Raw genomic sequence first — 26,498 nt, forward strand, 5'->3', positions numbered from 1 at the left:
TTGACCCCTCTATCAGTCTGCAGTGATAAACCATCAGATACTATGTCATACCCGACAGACTACATCCTATAGATAGCATATACCTGTGATTACAGGTGATACAGGTACACATGAGTGACACGATAACCATTGTTCTAATGGCTACCATCTAAACACCCCTGTCTAACCAGCAATAGCGATGGAGGTAAGTACGGGGACGAGATGGTATAACTAACGTTAATTATGTATTATATATTTATACTGGCTTGGTTAATAACTACACTGTATTACTATGTACTCAGAACACAATGGTACCTACTCGACTACCGGGCACGTCCTACTTACGTAACATATATAATTAGATGGTAACCGAACATCTGTAATAAAACGACCTGTCAAGCAATATATAATCATACAATGCACTTTCTAAAACATTTTAGATATGAATACTATAATACTTAAATATTGCACGGCGTATTAGCATACATATGCATATTGTATATTTTCTTTGATGTAAACTATACGCTAAGTTATCAAACAATACTCCGTGTAACCTCATTTTAACTTGATTGTTTAACAAACAATACTCCGTATCATTTAATTTTAACCTTATTTGTTATCAAATAATACCCCGTATAACCCAGCTTTAGCTTCTAAGTTATCAAATAATTTTCGTACAGAAATTGTCAGAATCAGTGAGGTGGTAGACAAAATAGTTCCTACCTCATTTGTATACAATACTAAACAAGACCCCCCCTGCCATACACCGTAACGTGTGCCCGTGTTTCCAATACACAATCTCCGGGAAGGTGCTGTATTAAAAAATGAAATTGTAAACCGGATCCTGTTCTTGAAAAAACTATTTGTTAACCCGTTAATGAGCAGTGTTTTAAAAGTATATACATCATGATATAACCCCTTCCAGAGTCCTAGCTTAACTCGACCAGAATGTTTTATCACAAAAAACTATATTTCATAGTGGCTGTCCGTGATTGTAATGGCCTCCGTGCTGGGGACGGCGAGTTTTCAGCAGCAGGGACACAGCTGTGACGCCCTTAATGGGATGGCGACATACCCAAGTAAGTTATGGTGTCTTCCTCGGTTCTCATATAGAGAACGTGACATTATTGTTTATCTATATTAATATGTTGGATGTAGTCGTTGGAGTGGAAGATCTCTACATTTCCGAAGCACGTGTTTATTTCTTTTAGTCTCGTCGCAAATAGTTTTTTGATCTTACAATATAAATTTATCGTAACCTTGGTAGTTTACTGGTCAACAAAACACATATATCCAACAAAATCCTGGCACTTCAGACATGCTTTGGAGTAGATAATTTACTGTGACATACAAACTCCATATCCCTCATTCGATTCCTTATTCAAAAAATTTCGTTGTTGTTGTTGTGGTTGTTGTTGCTTCGTTGTTACGAAAACGGAAACCATATTTAGTGTGCAGTGGCAACGCTGTTATGGGGTATCAGACTCTTGTTAGTCATAGCAATCATCCTATCTGTATAGCTGATATGGATGTTTGGCTTGTTTAGTAATGTGTTGACTATTTGAAAATAAGTTATTTGGGTGTTGACAATTCACCCGTTAGTTGTGTGTCGTGAACTGTAAAGCTGTTCATTTGGTGTGTTGGCCAGTTGACCGTTTTCTTTTATCGCCAGGTGTCCCTGGCAATGCTCCCAGTTTACCAGAACTGCCCAGCAGCTTCCAGTCAAACCTAGAGGTGAACATGATGGAGATGAACACGACTATGGACGTCCTGGAATACTTCGACAATATGGGCAATAGGGCGGCTCTCGACACCAACAAAAACGGCAAAGAAACTCGCATCATATTTAACTATGAAACCAATGAACTGTACTATGTAAGAGGTAAGTATCCATGGTAATTTGTACGGTGAACAGGTTTCATTGATATTCCTTAACTTAGCGGTATCCCTTAACTTTAAAGTTTCCATAGGAATGCATTATGAAATTTAAGGGAAAATCTGATTAAGGACATTTTCTCAAATTCTGTAATCCTTTTATATGAAAATGTTTAACTTAAATAATTTCCTTAACTTAAAGAGTGTAAATGAAACTAGGACCAGGACATATGTATCAATACAATTCCAACAATACATGATGGTCAGTTGACCCTAGGGCCAGTACATATGTGTCAATACAATACCCACAATACAGGGTGGTCAGTTGACCCTTGGGCCAGTACATATGTGTCAATACAATACCGACAATACGTGATGGTCAGTTGACCCTAGGGCCAGTACATATGATATGTCAATACAATACCGACAATACAGGGTGGTCAGTTGACCCTTGGGCCAGTACATATGTATCAATAAATTACCCACAATACAGGGTGGTCAGTTGACCCTAGGGCCAGTACATATGTATCAATACATTACCCACAATACAGGGTGGTCAGTTGACCCTTCAGTCATCTAATAACTATATCACAGGAATTTGGGGGATCAAAACCTTAAGTTAATATACTTATACCCTTTCAGTTCCAAGAGTTACACAACATTTTACGGAGTCCGAAACATACTATTTAGGTTCTACTGGACGCTCTGATAAGTGTAGCAGGCTGTATCAGCCATTTATATGGTAATAACTAACAAGTCACCAACACAATGCATTGGTACAGACTGAAAATGGACCGAGGAAATGTTTTATCATTTAAAATGCCAGACATAAAAAAGATACAGTAATTTACGTTTTACTTTGTGTGTTTCGTATTGCAAGTTTAAGGTTGTAGGTTCGAAGAAGCGTTTACACATGTTTCTTCCGACAGTTAAACCTTATTTTACTCATCCAGATGGAATATGTCAACTGTCCTCTCTATCGGACAGTGAGTATGCTGACGTGTTTGGTGTGGAGGATTCGGACGGATACAAACATATTATGTCGAGTAACACCGCCCTTAAGTTTGGTCAAACATTCGGAGAGGTAATCGATAATAGAAATCTATTTGCTCAGATATGAGATGTTAACACAACATAACGAAATGATAAATACGGACAGCGAGTAATTATTGTGATATCTAGTGCTGATTTTGTCTATATGATTTATTTTCGTTTGGTAGGGAAATAAACTGTTTCGCTCTGACTTCTCCCTCGTAATCGGGTAAACCAATGATTATACTGGCGAACTCCTACAAAGTTAAATAATGTGAGTAAAACGATTTTCAGATCTTTGGTAGTCATTGGAGAGATTAAAAACACCTCTCTAACTTGAGGTTGTTTTTCTTAAATGTCCAGAGAGTGTTCAAGTTCTGATCTAACACAGAAATGCGTGTACTCAGTTTCATGTTATTTTGATTTTTTTCCTGCAGAAATATCTAGGTAAAGACGTTATACGGGGGATACTTGTTGACCACTGGCAGGCATGTTTGTACTGGGCCAGGAAAGACGCCAACTTCACTGTCGATTACTACTTCTCAGGTATATAGACACCTTCAATTATTACCTTCAAAAGTTCCCCCGACTGCCTTTAAGTATATGTATGTAGTGTTCATCTCAGTCGGTATATTAAACATTTATTTTGTACACAAAAAGTAATTTAATAATGAGAAGTAAATAGAATTCACCCATACTTGTTCCATATTGTCATAGATCCTGTTTGGCAGACCTCGTCAGACTTTGTGACAGTACCTGTGCGAGCTGACGTTAAAGGTGTCCTAATCAAGCCTAGCGGACCACAGGAATTCCATCATATATATGACTACTATGCCTTTAAACCTTTTAGTGGAGGCGATTTACAGTTTCAGGTAACTACAGTGGAGTACACAGGATACTAATTATCAGAACTCCATGGCATACACCTGCAATATGTTTCCATATTTTTGAATTATTACACACCATTCAACAAATTAAGTAAATGTTCAATTCGATAAAGCATACATCGATTGCTCTTCGTGCATTTCTCGTATTTTCAGCGAAAGATCACACCCAACATATTACATAAATAGCGACATCTGAAGCTTTCTCCACGTATTGATTGGTTTAAATGTTCAGATGTAATGTACATTACTAATGGAATAAAATTGTATTAAAACTGACAGCTAGATAGACGTATACAACTATCAATTCGGAAGCTTTGTTTTCTCACCAGACACCAGCAGGAGTTATATGTGCTGGGCGTCAAAAGGTCCAGCGCATGCCTGTCCTTCCTAAGCAGTTCTACTACAGACAGGAGATTGTCTCCCCTGAAGACGGCTACATGACTTCTGCCGATGTAAGTTTGTGCATTAATTACTATCTACTATAAAACTCTTAGTTTATGTCTACATTTTGTTGAGAAAACCTCATTCATTTTTGTTTATTAAGTTTAAGTATTTTGTTGCAATTCAAGAATATACGTTATATAACGGCACAAAAATTGGATCTGAGGACTTAACCAAACAATATATAAGTTTAAAGTAGACGTCTTTTAAGTGTAAAAAACATGACATGTAGGTTCACATATTCAAACGTAGCGAGGCAAGATAAAATAAATACTTCTATAATTGTGAACATTTGAAATAGTTTTGCCACGTTCTATATAATTGTTATGATTAATACAGGTGTGGTATGATGAGGCGTACCGACTTGTGAGGATAGACTATCGGCCATTAAGGCTAGGTCCACCCTTCTATAACATCAACCCCATAACACAGATAGACGACTTCAACGGAGGTAACATCATCACAAACATACGTCAAAAGTAAAACAGCTTTCCCAGATAAATTCATTAACAGTTCGCTAACGCTGAAACTCAAACATATAATAACTGACAAAAGTATAGCTCACGTTCGCCATAACAACACACAAACGGAAGTCATTGACACAATTACTCGCACACATGATAGCTCACTAGCACAATAACTTACAAATATATACCAGCATTAGCATGATAGCCCACAAACATAACAGCTCAATTACACAATATCGGAACTCCCAGACATAACAGATCACTTACAAAATACCCGCTAACCCACAAAGATATCAGCTCACTTACACAATATCCGGTATTCCACAAACATAACAGTTCACTTACACAATACCCGGTATCTCACAAACATATCAGCTCACTTACACAATACCCGGTATTCCACAAATATAACAGTTCACTTACACAATACCCGGTATCCCACAAACATATCAGTTCACTTACACAATACCCGGTATTCCACAAACATATCAACTCACTTACACAATACCCGGTATCTTACAAACATATCCGCTTACTTACACAATACCCGGTATCCCACAAACATATCAGCTCACTTACACAATACCCGGTATTCCACAAACATAACAGTTCACTTACACAATACCCGGTATCCCACAAAAATATCAGTTCACTTACACAATACCCGATATTCCACATCCATATCAGTTCACTTACACAATACCCGGTATCCCACAAACATATCAACTCACTTACACAATACCCGGTATCTTACAAACATATCAGATCACTTACACAATACCAGGTTACCCACAAAGAGTTCAGTTCACTTATACATGTTCGATAACTCCGAGATATAACAACTCACTTACACAATACTCGGTATCCAACAAATATATTGCTTCACTTTCACAATACCCGGTCACTCACAGACATAAGTTCACTAACATTACCCGGTAACTCACAGACATACCAGTTCACTAACATTACCCGGTAACTCACAGACATACCAGTTCACTAACATTACCCGATAACTCACAGACATAAGTTCACTAACATTACCCAGTATTCCACAAACATATCAGCTCACTTACACAATACCCGATATTCCACAAACATATCAGCTCACTTACACAATACTCGATATTCCACAAACATATCAGCTCACTTACACAATACCCGGTATCCCATAAATATATTGATTCACTTACATAATACTCGGTAACTCACAGACATTAGTTCACTAACATTACCCGGTAACTCACAGACATAAGTTCACTAACATTACCCGGTAACTCACAGACATATAAGTTCACTAACATTACCAGGTAACTCATAAACATTTAATTTCACTTACACAAAACCCGGTCCCTCACAGATACATCCGTTTACCAACATGATAATAAGTGATAAACATTCTGTTATCATCATTAAAATTTACCAGTTACCAGATTTCATTGAGATTTTACCTTAAGAACGGGTTTTGTTATAATATTTTATTTAAATTATTTATGTTTGTTTCATCTGTTGATGCAGGGTAAATCAATAAACCTAAAGCTATTAATAGAGCGTTTTGTAATTTTGATATAAGAATAAAAATAAAAATATGTGTTTAGAAGATAATTGTTGTAGTTTAGCGTAACTGGTAAGGAAAGCAAACAGTTTCTGTATAAGATCCGTATAACTTAAAACTATTTTAGACCAATATTAAGGAAGCCTAGTCAAACCATTGCTGGTTACTATGGTTCATGTACTTACTTTTTATATAACTTGTCAAAACGTTACTGGTAAAATGAATCAATAAGTCCGTCTATGTTTCTATACAATGATTCATATACAATGTTCCTCGCTTGACTTTTAGGTGTGAGGTACCTGAAGGACAATATATTGGGGAACTGTTCAATTTTTGCACTAGACAACGCCACGTTTGGTGTCATGGAGAATCAGACACTCCTACATAACAATGCAAGTTTCTTGCTCCAAATGAAGAACCCCCTTCAACTCTTCAACGTAAACAAAAACTTCACTTTCGTTGGCCAGGTTAGTTTGGTACCACATGTTCTGTTTCTTTCCTTAGAATTTGTGCAAAATTTGCACGAATGTATGCTATTCAAAATGTCAGAAACATATTTACTTATGATGATTGACTGCAACAGGCAAATTTATAACCACTATGTATGTTATATTCCCAATGTTGCTGTAGAATGATGGAGATGCACAGGTAAATTCAATTAAACTTAAAATCACAATGTATGTTATCAGCACAATAATCTTATAAAATTATGGAGATAAACTAGTAGATGTCATATCTCGTGAATTTTATTTGTAATTACAATGTATGATATCATCCTAATTCCTGTAGAATGATGGAGATACACGGGTAGAAGTCATATCTCGTGAATTTAATTTATCATTACGTGTATGTTATCATCTCAACTCCTGTAGAATGATGGACATAGACGAGTAGATGCCATGTCTCATGAATTTAATTCATAATTACATGTATGTTATCATCCCAATGTTCTTATAGAAGGACGGAGATACACTAGCAGATGTCATGTCTCGTGACTTTAATTTATAATTACAATGTATGTTATCATCCCAATGTTGCTGTAGAATGATGGAGATACACGGGTAAATATCATGTCTCGAGAAGACGTGGCTAAACGAATGAACGGAGTCCATTTCCTGAGTAGATTATCTTGAGTCAATTATTTGATATGGCACACTATGATTCTCAATATGAATTTACTGAGCTGTAATTTGTTAACGATTTAAACCAATGAGTACTATTTTTTCCAGAGATCATGTCGTGATATGCAGTGCAATGTGTTTTCCTCAAAAGTGACTAACTTTTATGTGGAAGGTGTGGACCAGCCAATCAATACTACCATAGAAATCTTCTTCCTGGCTGTAAGTATATGGTATATATCGGTAAAATAATAAATACAATCTACTCTTTGCCACTTGAACCAAATAGTTATTTGCTTGGTGTAAATATAGGCGTTATCGCTAAAACCATTGAGGTTTTCTTCCTGGCAGTAAATAGTCTTTATCACTAATACCATCTAAGTTTTGTTCTTGACTGTAAAGATATAGTCTTTCTCGCTTAAATCAAGGACGTCTCCTGCCTGGTTGTAATTATATAGTCTTTATCACTCAAACAATTGAGATTTTCTTCCTTGCTGTAAATATATATATATATTTTATCGCTAAAACCATAGACGTTTTCTTCCTGGGTGTAAAAATAGTCTTTACCACAGAAACTATAGATGATCTCTTCATGGCTGTAAATATGATGTCTTCATCACTTAAACCTGGCATAAAATGCTAAGCTGATTCAATAAAAAAACATCGACACATGTCTAACTGTTAATACGCACGGTGATGACTATATTAGGGAAACAAGAAATAATCATTGTTAATAACAATAACTCATGTAAGTACATAATCTTTGTCAATGAAACATTAAGGTCCTCTTGTTGACTGCCAGCTCATAGTCTATTATAATACCACAGACACCATCTTATGAACTGTCAGCTCATAGTCTATTATAATACCACAAACACCATCTTAAGGACTGTCAGCTCAGTCTATTATAATACCACAGACACCATCTTATGGACAGTAAGCTCATAGTCTATTATAATACCACATACACCATCTTATGGACAGTCAGCTCACAGTCTATTATAATACCACAGACACCATCTTATGGACAGTCAGCTCATAGTCTAATATAATTCCACAGACACCATCTAATGGACTGTAAGCTCAGAGTCTATTACTACACCACAGATATCATAAATACGTAATCTATCACTACACTTTTTCACGTATTTTTATCTTCTACCTGACTGTAAGTGTGTAACTTTATAGCACGCTATAGTAACTGATACTATGTATCATTTGAAACCTACTCTAGTGGTTTTCCTTCCACTAACAGCAGGTCCCCTTCCAGGCTGTACATACACAAAATAAAATGTAGGTGAAGTTTTATATAACTGTATGTTTGTTAAGTAAGCTTTACCTTGAATGAATGTTAATATTTAATACATGTTCCATAAGAACGGAGCAATATTTCTTAGCCTTATGTTGTATCTATTCTAATGAGTGGGTTTTGTTGTAGAGAGAGATGTATGATGTTCCCAATCATGGCACTAACAGTGACGAGTCAGTGCCCGTAACGATAACCGTCAGCAGTGACACTACGTGGGTAAGTTATCCTGTCTGAAATGTTAGCCTGGGGATTTACCTCCGCTTATTTTTTATTTGAATTTATTTTGCATTGTGTGTGTCCTATTTGTAGACTTCATGCCTGTTTCTCAATAATTGTGTGGATACAACGTAACCCATATTTGACCTAGAATTGGCGTGTGTCGTTGATGAGGAAGAAGACGCTTACCCTTCCGAAACATTTATACTCTTACTTCATAGTGTTGTACTCCTGGTACTTTTAATAGGTATCCTTGGAAATCGGTTTCGTTTTAGTTTGCTTTTGTGTAGTCAGTGTAAGTTAAATGACGTTTTCATGTCGGTATTATCTGTTAGTCCTTTAATAATTTAATAATATAATGCTGTGGTGTTTTCGTGTAAGTTTTGTCTGGGTGGTGCAGCGATTTCTCGACTGGATATTTTATCCACCCTCTGTGTCTTCTTGCATAACTGAGTGCAACTATATGTGTCAGGAAAGTGATTTATGTAAGGTAGAAAAAATGACTCTTAATTATAATGTTTATTACATTATATACATTGTGGTTTGTATTATATAAAATCTTTTTCCCAATCACAATACCTTTAAATCTACTAGAGAACTTGTTTCTGGTTTTGAGGTCTAAAGACTGAATACTTAATGTATTAATGAATTCACATAATGATACTTTAACATGTAACTTAAAAATGTTCTACATATGAACTTCAAAATTTAAGACTTTTATAACAAAATTAATATGTATTATGTGTACCAACAATGTATATCATATTAATATAGCCCAAAATCACATTTTCCTATCTTTTCAGGCTGACTACTACAGAGTATATAACATCATAGACTTTGACAATAACCACCCAGACCTCTCCGTATTTCAAATCTCATCATGTTATCCCCCAAAATCCAAATTCCGCTTCAACGTACGTTTCCCTGGTATGTATATAATAGCTGATCGTTAAAATCGTTTGTAACTTAACGCCTGAAAGGTTATATAAACCAAATTTCAACAGCTGTTGCGTTCAAATCATATAGGCACTGGCTATTATCTTAGTATGTTTCTCTAAAATTGTAATATTCGTTATTATGAACTTCCACGGCCCAGTTGTTCAAAAGGTGACTAGGCTAATCACAGTTTAACAACAATATCAAAATTTTGATAAATTAATTTCTGGTAAAACTTATTTGACAAAATTTACTTAAACTATAACACCTACCTATTTTGAAGGATTTATTATGACTTGAAGTAAAGGAGAAATGCAATTTTTAATAATCAAGTGATTAAGCTAATCACCTTTTGAACTGGGCCCAGACGTCAATCTATTTTTAACAATAACATATTATTTGTTTGTTTGTTTTGCCTTTGCTGTATTATCTGCGTCAGGTAAATTAGTCAGACTAACATCGTAAGAAACATTTTAAAAATGTACTTATAAATAATATTTATGTGGATTTCATTAACAAATATTGTTTTGATTTTCGACAGCTTTATACAGGCAGGACACAGCCGACGTGTTTAAGTTAAAGACACGACTGCTGATTGCTGAGACAATGAGCGTGTCTCCTATACGGATACAAGATGTCTCCGTCGACTACGATGTAGGAGACGTATTTCTAAAAGCAACATTGCTGGACAGGACTCCAGCTACAGGTATGAAGTGTACTGAATGACCTTCACCGGATATTGCTGTATTACTTATTGATACGAGTAGCATTGGCACCTGACGTATTCTATAGATAGGCTTAAATAGATACTTAGTATATCACTTATTTTCAGATACGATCATATATGGTAACTTCTATCATACATGTAAAAAAGTTGTGATAGCTCAAAAAAATTGAGAAATAATATCGATAATATATTATTATTTTTCTAATTTGGCTGTTATATCAACTATGAAGTCGAACATTTAAGTGTAGACCCACATTCTTAGACTTCTAAAAACAGTGTTCATAAAAAGGAATGATATAAAGAAGTTACTGATGATTTCACAGTGAAAGCAAAATAAAATTGGACAAAAATAAAATTGGACAAAAATAAAATTGGACAAAAATAAACGTGATTAGTTAAGAATGATTTTGATGTTTTGTTGAGGGTAAGTATCTTTTTGAGACGGATAAAATAGAATAGAATCAACCACTGTATCAATAGGATTTTTCAAGCTTTACAGAGTAAAGTAAACTTTTTAAAATTTTAACAATTCATACTAATCTAATTTTCGTTTTCAATAATTGGGCTGATTGTGCATCATTTACCGAACATAGGGCAAGAAAGCATTGATACTGTAAATAATGTTGGTAAACAAGTGTGACAATGTGAAGACTAGAAATTAATCATTGTATATGTCACTTTGTTTGCTATTTCAGCCCAATTTACATATATTAATGGACGTGAGATAGAGAAACATGACGATATGGTGATTCCAAAGACTACGTCTCCTATGGAGTGTGCCACCTTTTGTGTAAACCTACAGAACTTTACGTGTAACAGTTTTGATTACTGCCCGATGGATACTGGGTCCTGTCGGCTAAGCCGGAGTCACATTGGTGACGGGACTGCCGTACTAATACAGAGTGCCTGCTCTCATTACTCCAGTAAGAACCTGTGATGGAATATACAACTCTTAGAAAATTACTGAAAAAATAACGATGGCATATTTCCACTTGAGTAAATATTTTATCTACATATTCTTTTAAGATGCTACATTGTCGACATCGTATACCTGCTTGTCATAAAAATACAGAAAATAGCGCCATGAGTAAAGAATTAACATCAACAAATATAAACTGATAATATTAAAAAATACCAACGTCCTAAAAATGATCGTAACAAGACCAAAAATTGTACAACAAATATAATTGCGGAGCATGATGTAATTTTTTCGGGAAGGATTGTTTCGTTACTTGATATGTGAAAGATAACAAGAAAGCTCAACCTTTTGGAAGGTGGTAATAGTGTGACACAAGTATGCAACTTTAGTATTGTATAAATATATACACAAGCATATTCTTGTTTTCAATCGATCATTATTATTATTTGTTGGCAATGGACCAACTGAGTGAAGAATGGAATTGAAAAAAGTTTACACGAATGGGTAATTGGATGAGCGTCAATACCGACTTCATAACCAATCAAAACCTGACTTGTGTTATTTTTGAATATTTTATTCGGTTGTTCTTTCTGGAAATGAAAACTTTGCCACCTATATCAAAATTTATATAGTATACGCTAATGTATGCTTCTCTCTTGGTAGTTCAAATTTTCACATTTCTGGTATTTTTCACGCAAACTATGAATCCGACAATAATTTCCTCTATTACTAGTTACTGTTATTAGTTAAGCAGTATATAGTTTAATTACGTTTATTCTTTACTCAAAAAGTCGAAAATAACGGCTTTTACATTACTTTAAATGAAAATGCATCTTTTCAACATATCTGATGCAATACAAAGAAAATATTTTCATCCTTTTATGAACTTATTTTGAAAAAAAACTACGAAGTAATATGTATATCAGAATACTGGGTGATGGTTTTACTACAGCCAATTTCACCATTGATGAAACGTTCTTTATTTGAGGATTTTTTTTCTTGCTAGTTACCCGTTCCGAGATGGGACGAAGGTCATTCTGATGTTTTCTTCATAGCTTGATTTTGGCAGCAATAGAGCGAATGACGAATGGATAATAATAAATTTTCAGTTGGTAGTTTTTACTGACAGCAGAATATTCTGCAATTCAAGTTCAAATAACATCCATAATATGGTCCATAATCTCTACTCTATTCACTTCAACAAACACTCACATTAGAGATTCTCAATTTCCTCGCATTATCAAGTGTTTGTGAGTGTTGTTCGATGAAATCAGCTCTTATAACGATATGAAAAACTTAGAAATCCAGTTATAACGTAAATGCTACCCCAGATGAAAATAAGTTTTCACAACACAACAACATTTATTCTCACAGATATTCACTTTCTTTTTTTATATTTGCAATAACGCATCCTATACAGGTAAATAAATCAGTGGCCCCGGTTAATTCGAACTACTAAAGTCCATACTACCATCCGCAAACAACAAGCGTAGCGAACGTTGTAACATTGTACTTAAGGAGACGATGTCACAATTTAGAATATATATAATTTATAATATATGATTTCCAGGAAATGTGAATGGTCCACGTCTACCCGAGGTAACTGTGCTGGATGCATACGCTGCTCTCCGCCTTGCTGTTTACAATAAAAAACTGGTATTTCAGATTCAGGAGGACAATGGCGAGGTAGGACATTAATATTTCCAGTTAAAACATTGTCGTAGTGTAGGTATTACATTTGTACCTGTAAAACAGAATCGTATCGTACAGGCAAATTGTGGATTTCATGTTTTAAAAGTGTTTATAACGTGTCCCACAGTGTTTCTCAAGAAGCAGACATGTATTCCTTACGCTCAGTAAATGGTTATTTAAAGGCGTTCTATTATCGGGGATAGGATAAAATCCCAAATAATTGATTCAATGAAAAATAACAAAAACTATAAAACATCCGCTTCATAATTTCGGGGAAAATAAACCTCTTTTTTATTCAACATTTTGAGAAAACAGGGGAAAACTGCTTAAACCTACGATAACAGTTGTTTGATGAAAACTGTGGGCGAGTATATTTTTAATTTCACGAAACAACACTATTGCCGCTATTTTTCACAATTCTTTTTCTCTCCTTCAAGAGAAAACACATACCGGTATTCTACACGTGCTTACGTTATTTACTTGTACATATCATTTACATTTGTGATGAAGTTTACTGATTTTATGTTTATCTTGAAGATGGTTGAATACGTGGCTGTGGATACACAGGTTGAACAAGGTAAGTTTTTATCCGATATGAACCTTCATATTTATAATATATCTTAGCAATGGAATATATCTTAAAGCCTTAATATAATGAATTTATTGTGGAAGCTATTCATGATACCGGTATCACATCAATAATTATTTATCATCAATGGTATCCTATGATGATAATTTCCCGTGTCTCGCATCAATACTAATAGCTTCTCTTGCCACGTAACCGATCGTCAACTTTCCATTTCTTGAGAGTAACAGTGAAGCTTCTACATCTTTCAATATTTAGCCCCGAATTTTTATAATTTCGGAAGGATACAGATCTATGAAATTCCATTGTGTTCATCATTAACTCATTCTATTTGTTGGGTAGAAATCATATTTTGATCATGTTATCAGTATGTGTTTCGGTTTTTCATGCCCAACCTCGGGTATCTCCCTCAGAACATATTATCAATTTGATTTTATCTATTATATTTATCAGTTATACAAGTTAAGTCGATGGAACGGACCCGCTCACTCTTTCTTAACACTGGGGCCCGTTCTCCTTGTATATTGTATTCCAGTTAGTATTAAGGTTATATTAAGAATCTGTATTATTTTGTGTCCTGTATCATGAAGTTATACTATCTGTATTACAGGTTTGATCACCCCTGTAGTAATGCCCAGATTATCGGGCCAGTTTTCCTACAGTATGGAAGTCACAATACCAAGCATAGCCGAGGTGTACAGTGCCAAAGTAAGTCAACTTGTATCTCCATAATAGTTAACATAAAGGGGAATTTGAATTATCTTCCGATACCATTTGACTTATTTTCCTTGTGCGTTTTGATGCGTCTTTGATTTAGCATTCCTTTTGTTACGTTTTCTTATTCTTAGAGGAAATATTGCAATTGATCAAGTCTGACTTCTGGAATTCAAGAGCTTTTTTTCATTCCGAGGTCAAGTTTTGTTCATCAAGCCCGTCAAATATAAGCTCAATGATTTTTATGACTTAAGTATAACCCTTGCAAATCATTCTATCACTTGATCAGTGCTTCTATGACAAAATTCTACTGCAATTCATAAATACATGGACGAATACTTTGTATGACGTAAGTCCTTAAAAAACAATAGTTCAAGTAAGAAAAATACATTTAACTGTGTTAGTCGGATCAGTAAAATAAGCTAACTGGGTTTCAAATCCGAATGGAAGTAATTAGAAAGCTTCCATCTCTGTCATGATCAGTACAGTTCTTCACTGATACCGTCAACTTCCTGTCTGCAGATATGGTATGATTCTTCCTATAAACTTGTACGTTACGATTACCATCAATCCTACCAACCAAGAGCACCGTTTTACTCCACCAATCCAATGACCTTCATTCACGACTTCAACACAGGTAAGTATACCATTTAGTGTGGCCCATACCATGCGTGTTTTAAGCCTACAATAAGACATATATTATTCCGCACTAATGTTTTACGGCTTTTTCAGATAGGTCTTATCACATACAAAAGAGACATACATATATTAACTGTCGCTTTAACATCGACATGTACTGCAGTATTAATCAATTCCCGTTTTAGTGACAGTATACCGTTATTACAAGTGTGGCCTTTAACATGAACAGTAACTTTGAGAACTGTACTCTGGTACAAATTATTGCCCGTTGTGCTTACAGTGTATTTCTGTTACAGGTGTGGCCTATAACATAGACAGGGACTTTGAGAACTGTACCGTGTTGCCGATAGGGTCTGCCGGTATCGATAGCGAATTAGACCCCAAGTCAGTACTGAAGAATGGAGCCATTGTCGTGCAGATGAAGAGTCCGCTAGAGTTTTTCCATATATCTGATAACTATAAATTTATTGGACAGGTAATATATCAATAATATCATTTTATAGCAGTGCTCCAAGATATTACTATAACAAATAAAGGACTCAACTCTACTGAAATATGCTCATTTCAAATGTTTTTAAACATACATCCTGATTGCAATATAACAAAACTCAAAATCGAAAAAAAAAAATACGTAGTAAGCAAACTTAAGTAGCGCATTTATTCAAGAGTGGTTACGATACCGGTAGCACGTAACCAATTTCCGTGGATAAAATTGTTTACTAGAAAACGGTACGGGACCAACTTTGCAGCGGTTACGAATCCCTGGTACAGAACTTCAGTATGCCAGGCCTATCGTTTACCAACAACACGGCGCTCATCCGGTACTTCTTCCTCCAGGTAAATATCAACACGGCGTTCATCAGCTACTTTTTCCTCCAGGTAACATCAACACGGTTTCTGATTTCAATATGTGAAATCGGTTGAGTATAAGACAGACATTTATTTTGTTTATGAACACTTTTCGTCCTCGGTTGAGATAACACCAGTAATAAATGAGGAATATCTATATTTTTCCAAAAGCTGATTTTCAGTGATGAAAAATGCATAGTTTACGTTATAATCCTTGCAATTTCTGATTGTTTCTGACACAGTAATGGCACTTTTGTAAAAAAAAATCGCTTATGCATAGGGTGGCTGGACAGAAGTGCCCGAAGATTCAAGGGACCTGACATTTGCTCAACCTGTCCGCATGGAAATCACTGTCATACAGGTTAGATATATTATAGGCTAAATTATATACATTGTAGATAAATGTCAAGGGTACAGTGTTACAAAACTATACTGATACAGTAAAACATGTAAATGGACAGGACAGTAGAATACCAACGTATAGCATGTAGTACGAGACAAATATTGTACCATACTAAGAAAAGTCTGCATATCTGGTAAAAGTAACGAAGATATTGTTACTGCGTGCAATACTCATTTCCCATACAACAAGTGTACGCCAGATAATGGATTTAACTAAGAATATAGATATATTTTTAATCCCAGGTCTACGATTTTATTTTATTGTGAAAGTAATACATGTATAAATAACCAAACAGGAATTATTTATGATATATTTTTCTCTCTCTACAGCAAGGACTGTTTCTGGCATACGACTTCTTTGACTTTGAGGAAGTATCACATCCAGATCTTTCAATTTTTGATGTCAGGAAATGTTTCTCAGAAGCCAATCAACACCATTTTCAAATACAGTTTCCTGGTTAGATTTTCCCGTGATTTTACCTGTTGTTACAGCCTACCAACACTCATTCACAAACTCTTACCACTAGCTTTTCGTGTTTAAGCAACTTCAGTTTTCAGGGGGAAAATTGAACTCGATCATTAACGACTCGCAACCGTGGCTGTCCAATATAGAAATAATGATGGTGGCAGGTCCTCTGTCCGTGGTTGGTCCTGTTTCTTTTATGATTTTTAATGAAGATTATCTCCAGAAGCACAAACTTTTAATATGTAATTAATTTTTGTGATATAAGAAGTTATTCAATTATCCAGGGTCAGTTTCTGAAATATGCTAAAAGATGTTACATTCTATATATATATATATCAAGCTCAAAGCGGGACACTTACTCAAGGACTCACACAACTAAATCAGCCAAACAGCTGGTGTTTCACCGGAACCAAGTCCCTAAGGAAAATGTGTTTCTTAGGTTTGTAGCTGTTTTCCTGAGTAAATAACATATGAAATGGGTACATTCTATATACGAGAATAAAGTGTAGGCTCTTGTAGTTTGGAAAATCAAAAATATACACTCCAACTGAAAATAGAATGGCGTAGGATTCGAGGTGTAAAAAGGCGAGAATTCCCAGATTTGGGTTCCCCAGTGTACTGTTAATGTCAGGGTTATTGTCTTTCGAGTACCCGTGTGCTCTAATATGCCATTAAACCTATACAATAACAACATTTATCCGATAGAAAAAACTTCAAACTTTAATTTGATATAAATTTCACATCATTTGAACTTCAAACGAGCGAATAAAGGGATGGGGTCACTAGTAATAACATATAGTAAATTATTTAGTTGTGTGAGTCCTTAATGCACTGACAACCATAAAACACGCCATCCCGACAGTAAAACCTTGTATTGTATTTATAACGTAATAATATACCAAAATACTAAATGCTTGCACTGGCTTTCTCGGGACCTCGATTATCAACCACAACACAACATCCCTCTGTTTCCTGCAGTTCACGTATAATGCATCACATCGGTATAACCAGTTCACCATGTGCAATAGAAATGTTCACACCATAGGTATGGACCATTCTGTGTTGTTTATTACTAAATTATTATTAGTATCTTTAATAACATTTGTGGGGGTCGGAATCAATCAATGTTTGGAATCAAAAATTCCATTTTTATAGTGCCATGATGCATTAAAGAGAAATATGATTGATCAAGGATTTGCGGTCGGTTTATATTTGGAAAAGAATCTGCCACTGTTTTAGACCAAATTCTGGTTCAAAGTTCACTTTAAAATTATTTAAAATGGTGCATAGAAACAAACTTTATTCTGATCTTCGCCCTGGACGTAAACATTAATCAAAACTCTTCAATTTTTTTTCCAGCTAGCTATAAAAATGAAATTGTAAAGTTGTATATGATAATTATTTCCATAGTTAAGTCTTAAAATACCCTTTTGACCCAGCGGTTCATAGATATCCAAACACTGATAGATTTCGACCAATATTTAACCCTACCACCAACCCCCTGATCTATCATATTTCTATATATCTAATGCATTATGACTCTAAAAACTGGAAATTAAAACCTTCATGCAGGTGTGGACTAAACATGCTTTTACATGTGCTGTAGGAAAATTCCATCCGTTCCTGGACATCTACAGAAAGATATTCACATTGATGTCTCAGATTAACATGGCTGAAGCCACGAATGCTTCCGTCATCCGTTTCCAGGGGACACATGTGGATTACGACGACGACAATATCTACGTAACAAGCACTCTCCTCGCCAGGAACTCTTTCTTAGGTAAATGTAAACATAAGCGGCAGAAACGGGTGTTTTTGTCAGTAAACTTTATATCATATAGTTTAATTTCTACAACATTTATCAAATTAACTTAATGCTATAGTAGTTGTAAAGAATGAAATTTCTCTGATATTGACAATGAATTAGAAGTTTAGTATCCCAGTATGACGATGATAGTCGGCTGACTTTATGATTTTTTGTGGTTTTTCTATAGCTGGTTTCACCCTGGTGCCTGGAACATTCACACCCCACAAGTCTGATGCTAATTTCCCTAACATTGGCACGCCTAAAAGCTGTGCGGACCTCTGTAGTTCCCTCAGTACGTTCCCTTGTAATAGTTTTGACTACTGCCCCCAGGCCAACTTCTGCTTCCTTAACAAGAACCACAGCCAGGACGGAGCGAAGGTTAACGTCGACACCACCTGTTACCACTACTCAAGTAAGTCACACTCCTCTATATACCGTCTAGTGTCGCTGCCATCATTTACCTTTGTTAAAGCTAATCCAGTGATTTCACTCAACACTGTTTTCGAAGCACTTGTAAGCTCAGACAATGAAAACTAGCATTACATCATTACAGTAAGCTCGCACACTAAATACTAAATCATGGCGCCAGAAATCCAACCCAATACCATTTGCCATTGCAATGCTATTTAATATTCTCTTCTTTCGCTTGGTCTCTATAATCTTACTTAACAATGTTTGTTATCGCAGCGTAAGTAAGTTCACTCAATTATCTCTGTTATCACACCGCCAGTGAGCTCACTCAATTATCCCTGTTACCACACCGCCAGTGAGCTCATTCAATTATCTCTGTTATCACGCCGCCAGTGAGCTCACTCAATTATCTCTGTTATCACACCGCCAGTGAGCTCACTCAATTATCCCTGTTATCACACCGCCAGTGAGCTCACTCAATTATCTCTGTTATCACACCGCCAGTGAGGCTACTCAATTACCCCTGTTATCGCAGCGCCACTGAGCTCCTCAATTATCATGTTATAACAGCGCTATTGGGACTCACTATGATCTATATAATACTCAACACATATGTTATCGTAGCGCCATGAATCTCACTTAATACACAATACTATCGCAGCACCATTAAGGTCGCCTGTTTCTCTCTGCTCTCGCATGAGTTGATTAAAATTACTCAACTCTCTCTGTTATCGCAGCGCAAGTAAACTCACTCGATGCCCAATACTCGCAGCACCATTTAGCTTACCTGTTACTCTACTTCAGCATGGTCTGTATATCTCGATCTGTCGTCACCATTCTTTTATGAAAAGTAATTCAGGCGGTGTTAAAAAACCATCTGATAATTAATAAACAAAAAGAAAGATATATTGACTCATTAAGATTTAAATTATACTATGTATGTTCGTGAATAGCCAAGCATCAACAAATATGTTCATAGTATAACCTTTATGTTGAAGGAACTGTTCAGGATAGTACGATACCTAGTCCAAGCTTACAGCAAGCCTATACCAGACTGAAGAATGCTGTCTACACAGGGAAGTTTAATATCACCATACCAAATGGTGAAATGGTAACGGTAAACCACAAAGATTAGTTCAGACATGAGCAATGTTGTACATCTTTCCTTTTGTATCAAATTGAATTTTTAAAATTTCAAAATTAAAATAAAATAATCACACGGTATTGAAATATATCTTTAATAGCTATTTTTTCAGTTGCTTATAAAAAGTATAACTCATCTGTTTCAGATATAACGAAACGCAAAACAGATATATACATATTAAACTTTTTAGCAAATATTGTTTGGTGTGTTGATATACATACGAAGGTACTATTGTACCTCGGCTATATCATAATCATCCAAAGCCATTGGAGTTGACAAGATGTTGTAGGTAACAAACGCATAACCTGTAGTCCTGTAGGGATCAGCCTCTTCTTTTTCAGCCAAAAATATATTCTGCATCTTCAATTCGTGATGACATTGTTCGACCAACTGGACAACAACCGACAGGTATAATCCTGATTTAATCTTATCAATAATAACTACCTAGCACCCTTTCTTCTTCAGGCGCAATTTGGAATTAAATGTAGCATGTTTACTACATGTTGTGTATGAAATGGGATTGTTTGGGATTGTATGAGATGGTAAATTGGGTTCTTGGGTCCAGCAACTACATCTTTTGAAATATCCCTAAAGTATTATTTCGTTGCCTTATACAGAATGGATAGCAATATATCTGTGAAAGCAATAATTTACATAATTTCTAGCGGATGGAACAAAAACAAAATAAGCTAATACATGTTTGATGAAAAAGGTCGTTAGAATCATGTCGCGATTAACTTCCCAACAACATAGATGACCATTAGAAGATTTCTGACAAGAAACATGTCTGTTCACACGTTTTCTTTTCTTCAAAAATATCATTGTATAGGTATTAAATATCTATACACTACTTGATCCGGAATCGATGTTTTTGGAAAATTTGACCAGTGTTCAAGCATGCTTTACTTATTCCAATATCTGGTATTAGTAAGCAAACTTATCAGTAACAGCTTTTAATACTTTTGCCGATTAATATTTTTGCTCGTCCTTAATGTTTGGTATTTTAATGAATCATTTGTATCAAAAATGGTCTCTGGTTTACATCAGTTTCGTCTGAATATTTAAAGGCCGGGTCCTGACCAGGTTTCATCAGATGAAGAACAGCATTCTGTCGGGACCAAGTGACGGTGAACAGACCCGGGTGGCCGTCGACGACTGTGCCGTTGCATGTCTCCAGGAGGATACATTTGACTGCCAGTCCTTTAGCTACTGTTATAACTCGGAGACCTGTGTACTTAGCGCTACACATCCTGATGACAATCTCCAACAGGTCAAGTACAGCTCTGCCTGTGATCTTTTTTCACGTACGTATATTGTCGTATTTCAACAGTTTTAAGAACGAGACATGTGTTTATTAAAAAGTCAGAGGAAAATATAGTTTTACCATGTTTACAGTGTTATTACCGCAAGTACTCGAATAGTATCGTTTTATTTTTTAGGTCAGTATTTAGACAGCTATGACGAGCTACCTGGAAAGGTGTTAAAAGTGGCAACTACTAATGCATTAACTGTGAAAACCGACAATTTGTGTGCCCAGAAGTGTACTATGAACACGTTGTGTAAGTCATTTGACTACTTGTGCGAGCTCGAAGTCGTGTTTGCTGAGGAGAAAACATACGTTAGATGTTCCCAGCTCTTTCCTCACAGCATCGCATCAATGTAACCACTACTCAAGTACGTATGTTCTTAATCTTATAGAATTATCAGTAATGCATCAGGGCACCTGTCATAACATTATGTTTAAAAAGAGCTCTCACAGACTAAATTGCTCAATTAATTTCTATGAAATATCTCTTCATTGCGATAATACCTAGTGAAATGAAAAGCAATTATGTTGTAAACCATTCTTCATTGTAAATTATTGAATGTTGCATGTCAGTACTTGTCAGAAATCGACATCTCCTACATTACAATGGCACAACACGTTCATATGCCCATATGTCTTTGGTTGACGACAAACAACATCTTGTCAATATATTATGAATTCAGCTATTTCTTAGATATCCACGTTGATAAGAACTGCTTAATCATCTACTTTGTCGAATATTGGGGAATGGAATTATCATTATGTAAATAGTATATGGACTGTTATACATCAAACTATGAAGATTTCCTTCCTCTGACTTCTTGACTTCTTTATTGAATATTAAAATACTTATATAAAAGAAATGTATACGTCCTAACCATATGTGTATGTTAATTTTTTTTCATGGCAGAAAAGTACTTGTTTGATTTCAAGAAGAGCGGGGAGAAGCAGATGATTTACGGGTCGACATTACTAATGGGAGGAGTGTCTGCAGAACAATGTGCCAGATCATGTGTTGAGGAGGAGAACATGAACTGTTTAAGTTTCGAATTTTGTGGTAACTCAAGCACGTGTTTGATCCATAATCATAGTCCCAGACAGGCTCCCCCAGGAACGATTGTCAAAAGTGCCAACTGCAGTCTTTATTCCAGTAAGTACTGTGATCTCCACCGAGTACTAGATAATTAGTATACTGTCCTAATTTAATCGATAGTATAATAATTTTATTCGTAAGACCTGGTAAAATGTGTTAATGCTTTTTATTTATTATGAATGGGTACATTCATTAACCCCTGTACCTGGACTGGTGCACTTTTCACATCTCGGCCGATTCCGTACTTTTGATGAAGGGTACCGGAATCGGCCGAGGTTAGCCGAATGGGACTGGTGGTAAATGTTGGTATCACTCTAGTATATATAAAGGCTTTGCTCAGAAACAGAACAGTGGGATTTGGTCTGAAAAGTAAAATAGATTCGAGCATGTCATATTGGCCATACCCTAGTATCAAAACCGTTTTGTTTTCTGAGTATCTAGTAATATATAGTTTATACTGTAAATTGCTAATCGGCTGCAATATCTTCATGTCCATTCGTCCAAAATCCAAAGCATACTCCTTTTATTTACAGGACGATATTTCCCTGGGTCGAAACCTTCAAACATACTGCCACCCCTAGGACCTTACAATCCCGGAAATAATCCGGGTACTGGCTGTATCCATTCTTCTTCCAATACTGATACCAGCTCCTCTAGTGCTGGTGCCGGTAAGTACTTTTGCCTCGATGATTCTAATGCAAGTCTATATTGACAAGTGCTTTACTAATGATTCTGACTAGTGTTTATTATAGATAATTCTAGGGTATGCTCACGATTAACTATATTTTTATGTCATCTGAGCCGAAGGGCCACCATGATCTATAGTCATCCTGTTTCGTCCGTCGTCGATCGCCATGCGCCATGCGCCGCGTGTAAACTTTTCACATTTCAAACTTCTCAAGATTATGATGGCGTAATCATGGTTTTCCTGAATAACACCTATTTCAAACATCTTCTCAAGTTCCACCAGTGGGAAACAGCTCAAACTTATCAGAAATGATTCTGAGATGGTCTTGACTAAGTGTTGTTATTTTTCGGCCATGACAATCATCTTGGAAAACACATTTTAAACTTCTTCTCCAGTTCCACTGGTGGTATACAATTCAAACTTGGCTTCAATGATCTTGAGCTGGTCCTGACCAAGTGTTGTTATTATTCTGGTTGGTCCTAAATCCGAAATGCCCACCATGGCCAAATGTACCACTATACTTGCTAATGAGTATGTATACTACTGTAGAGCAAGGGTCAAGAATCGGATGACCGTTAAGGCCCATGGGCCTCTCGTTATGTTTGTATATAAAATTCTAGTATTATTATCGGGAATCCTGCTTGTGCCCTCATGGTTACATTTAGGTGTTTCAACAAGGCAGTATCAGGAAACCGTCGTGATACATACGTTATGAAGATAGATCTAGATAATTCAATCTAATTATTATCGTAAATTTAAGTTTTCAAAAAGGATTGCATTGTGTCCGATCATTGGAAATTCGTTACATCCGGTTTTTTTTTAATTCACAGGTGCGTTGGTGGGTGTAGCTTTCGGTGTGTTCATCCCAGGACTGGTCCTTGGTGCTGTGTTGGTGACACTGTTTCGTAGCTACAGGGAAAAGAAACTTAAAAAAGATGGCATGAGTGTTAATTTTGTAAAGGATGATCATGAACTGAGTTAGAAACTAGCTCTATATATACTTCTTTTCATTGGAACCTGAGTGTTTCAACGCAAAGTATGTACGAAACTTAATATAACTTATCCCTTGTTTTTATTTCTCCGTAGTTTGGCTTCAGATTAAAGTCCAGTAACTTGGGAGGGTCCAAAAAGGAAATTTTCGTACGACAAAATCAGACCTCTGGCTAATCTCACATTATGATCATAATCTCGTGGTATTAATGTTGTTTGTTTATCATTATCTGTGTTCCATAGCTTCTTATCATGACATTTCCTCGTGTTCATATCACGATATTTTCATATGCTCCGTATTTTTTCATTGACACAATGTTAAGAGGCAGTTACCACCTGACGCTTATCACACCCAATGCCTCAGGCTATAACACCCAGTGGGTCACGTGACAATAAAAGAAGGCGGTAATTTTTTGATGGTTCAGTTTTCAAAATTGACGAAAATGGTAAGTCAATGTAAATATAAGTATTGATGTTGTTATAGTCGATATGGCAGCAAAATGTTTGGTGGGCAAGTGCAGCATGAAAACCTTCCATCGCATTTGCTCGCTATACATCTTGCTGCCATATCGTCTTTAACAACATTAAAACCACTGTCCATTGCTTAAATATTAGTTTATTGATACTTTCTTGTGGTTTCTTTTCTAGTCCCGATTCCATCAACGTTCCTTAACTTAATGAAATTATTTAACTTTATTTTTTTTTTTAAATTATTGGACTTGAAAACAATCTTAGCTAGCGAACTTTTCTTAAATTCTGTAATGCTTTCCCAAAGAAAATATTAAGTTAGTGAATTTCTTTAGGGAATGTTGATGAAACCAAGGCTGGTCGATCATCTGTATTTGAAATATAAATAATTATAATATTTTATTCTATTCCGGGTAATCAGAAGCTGTGATTTTATATGAAATTTATTTTACAAAATTGAAATTGTCACTTACCGCTAGGTGTTAATTATTATCAGCGTTTCGGTGTCAAATCAAGACTAATATTCCTCCAAGTATATGTTCCATGTGCCACCTTGTAAATCTCGCAGCGTAGCTCTTTCAACAAAATTGTTAATGTTTCATTCGTAAATTCAATATTTTATCATGAAAACACTATCTTCAAATCTAACAATTATTTTTGCCTACATAAGCTTGAGACATCTGTATGTGTTCGAATTCTGTACGATCTTGACTAAAACATTAACTAAAAAGACATTGGTGATAATACTACCTTTTATTAACCAAAAAGTAAACATTTGATATTTTCAATTCAGTAGAAGAACGTCTTCTGATTCACAACTTCTTTTGGTCGACTCATCGTCCAATGAAAGGGACAAATCAGAAGACCGCGGAATCTGGTACACTATTTCTTTTCTCGTTTACATGTATCTGTACGTATCCTACAATGTCTTTCACTTTCATTATTACATTTGTTCCAGTCAAGATGTTGTGGAATTTCTTAAACATCGTAAACATGAGACATGCTTCTGTTTATATTCCTAAATGGACGTGTATAACCTACTTAATATAGAGTGTTTAATTCCTTGTAACAGATAAAATGTTCAATAATCTTTTAGCAAGCAAAGAGCATAAAACTATGAGAATAATGAAAATGACTGTAAAATGAATTTAACAGCTGTAAATTACGTAGTGAAAATCTCCATCCATTGTTGTCATTTTGTTGTTATGAAATAATAAAGGTGAATTTGGAAAATGTTTTTATAATGTCTTATATTTTGCTTTATCAATACGTTTTGGTATGAAATAACTTATTCATTTGCTTTTTTATTTTTGTTTAAAAAAAACTAATATCACTATCAAAATTTACATGTACTTTGAATCAGAGAAAATACGGTCAGAAATAAAAAGAGATTATCTGCAAACATCGGAATATGTATAACATTTATTAAGAAATCGGCTGCTCCCTTCAATGATAAAATGTTTCATATAAAAGTCGAGATCATCGATAGTGTCTATTCCTTGGCACACTCCATCAATTTCTAATTACCATGGTGCTTGTTGATATTAAACACAAACAACATTACCCATGCCCGACGGGTCCCGTTTCCAAGACAGTGTACCACGTGAAAGAAAAGGGCATTCCTTGCACGAAGATTTAAGTCATTGCTCAAGGTAAAATTCCTAGTCTGGCCAAATCAAACGTTGTCTCGGGATTAACTTCTTCATAGTTGCTAATGCATGAATGAAAGTTGCTATATTTATAACAATCAAAATACCATGTCGCATGCCACGTTCCCAGGATCAA

At 35.5% G+C, this 26,498-nt stretch overlaps 1 protein-coding gene across 1 annotated transcript; it reads left to right on the forward strand.

The window, feature by feature from the left end:
* The first annotated feature begins 107 nt into the window (after positions 1 to 107).
* Positions 108 to 25,952, forward strand: LOC117326485. The gene is given in 32 exon segments (XM_033883235.1): positions 108 to 184; positions 959 to 1,058; positions 1,652 to 1,861; positions 2,808 to 2,938; positions 3,324 to 3,432; positions 3,604 to 3,758; positions 4,103 to 4,225; positions 4,554 to 4,665; positions 6,522 to 6,700; positions 7,463 to 7,573; positions 8,790 to 8,876; positions 9,680 to 9,803; positions 10,354 to 10,518; positions 11,235 to 11,462; positions 13,029 to 13,144; positions 13,688 to 13,727; positions 14,347 to 14,444; positions 14,973 to 15,087; positions 15,386 to 15,564; positions 15,813 to 15,926; positions 16,219 to 16,299; positions 16,671 to 16,797; positions 18,413 to 18,586; positions 18,801 to 19,025; positions 20,023 to 20,141; positions 20,510 to 20,576; positions 21,236 to 21,472; positions 21,608 to 21,744; positions 21,746 to 21,842; positions 22,385 to 22,624; positions 23,101 to 23,235; positions 24,086 to 25,952. Coding segments are annotated over 32 exon segments (4,293 nt in total). The 5' UTR covers positions 108 to 178; the 3' UTR covers positions 24,238 to 25,952.
* Positions 25,953 to 26,498: the final 546 nt, after the last annotated feature.

The sequence above is a fragment of the Pecten maximus genome, chromosome 4, assembly GCF_902652985.1.
Source record: "Pecten maximus chromosome 4, xPecMax1.1, whole genome shotgun sequence".
Classification (NCBI taxonomy): Eukaryota; Metazoa; Mollusca; class Bivalvia; order Pectinida; family Pectinidae; genus Pecten; species Pecten maximus.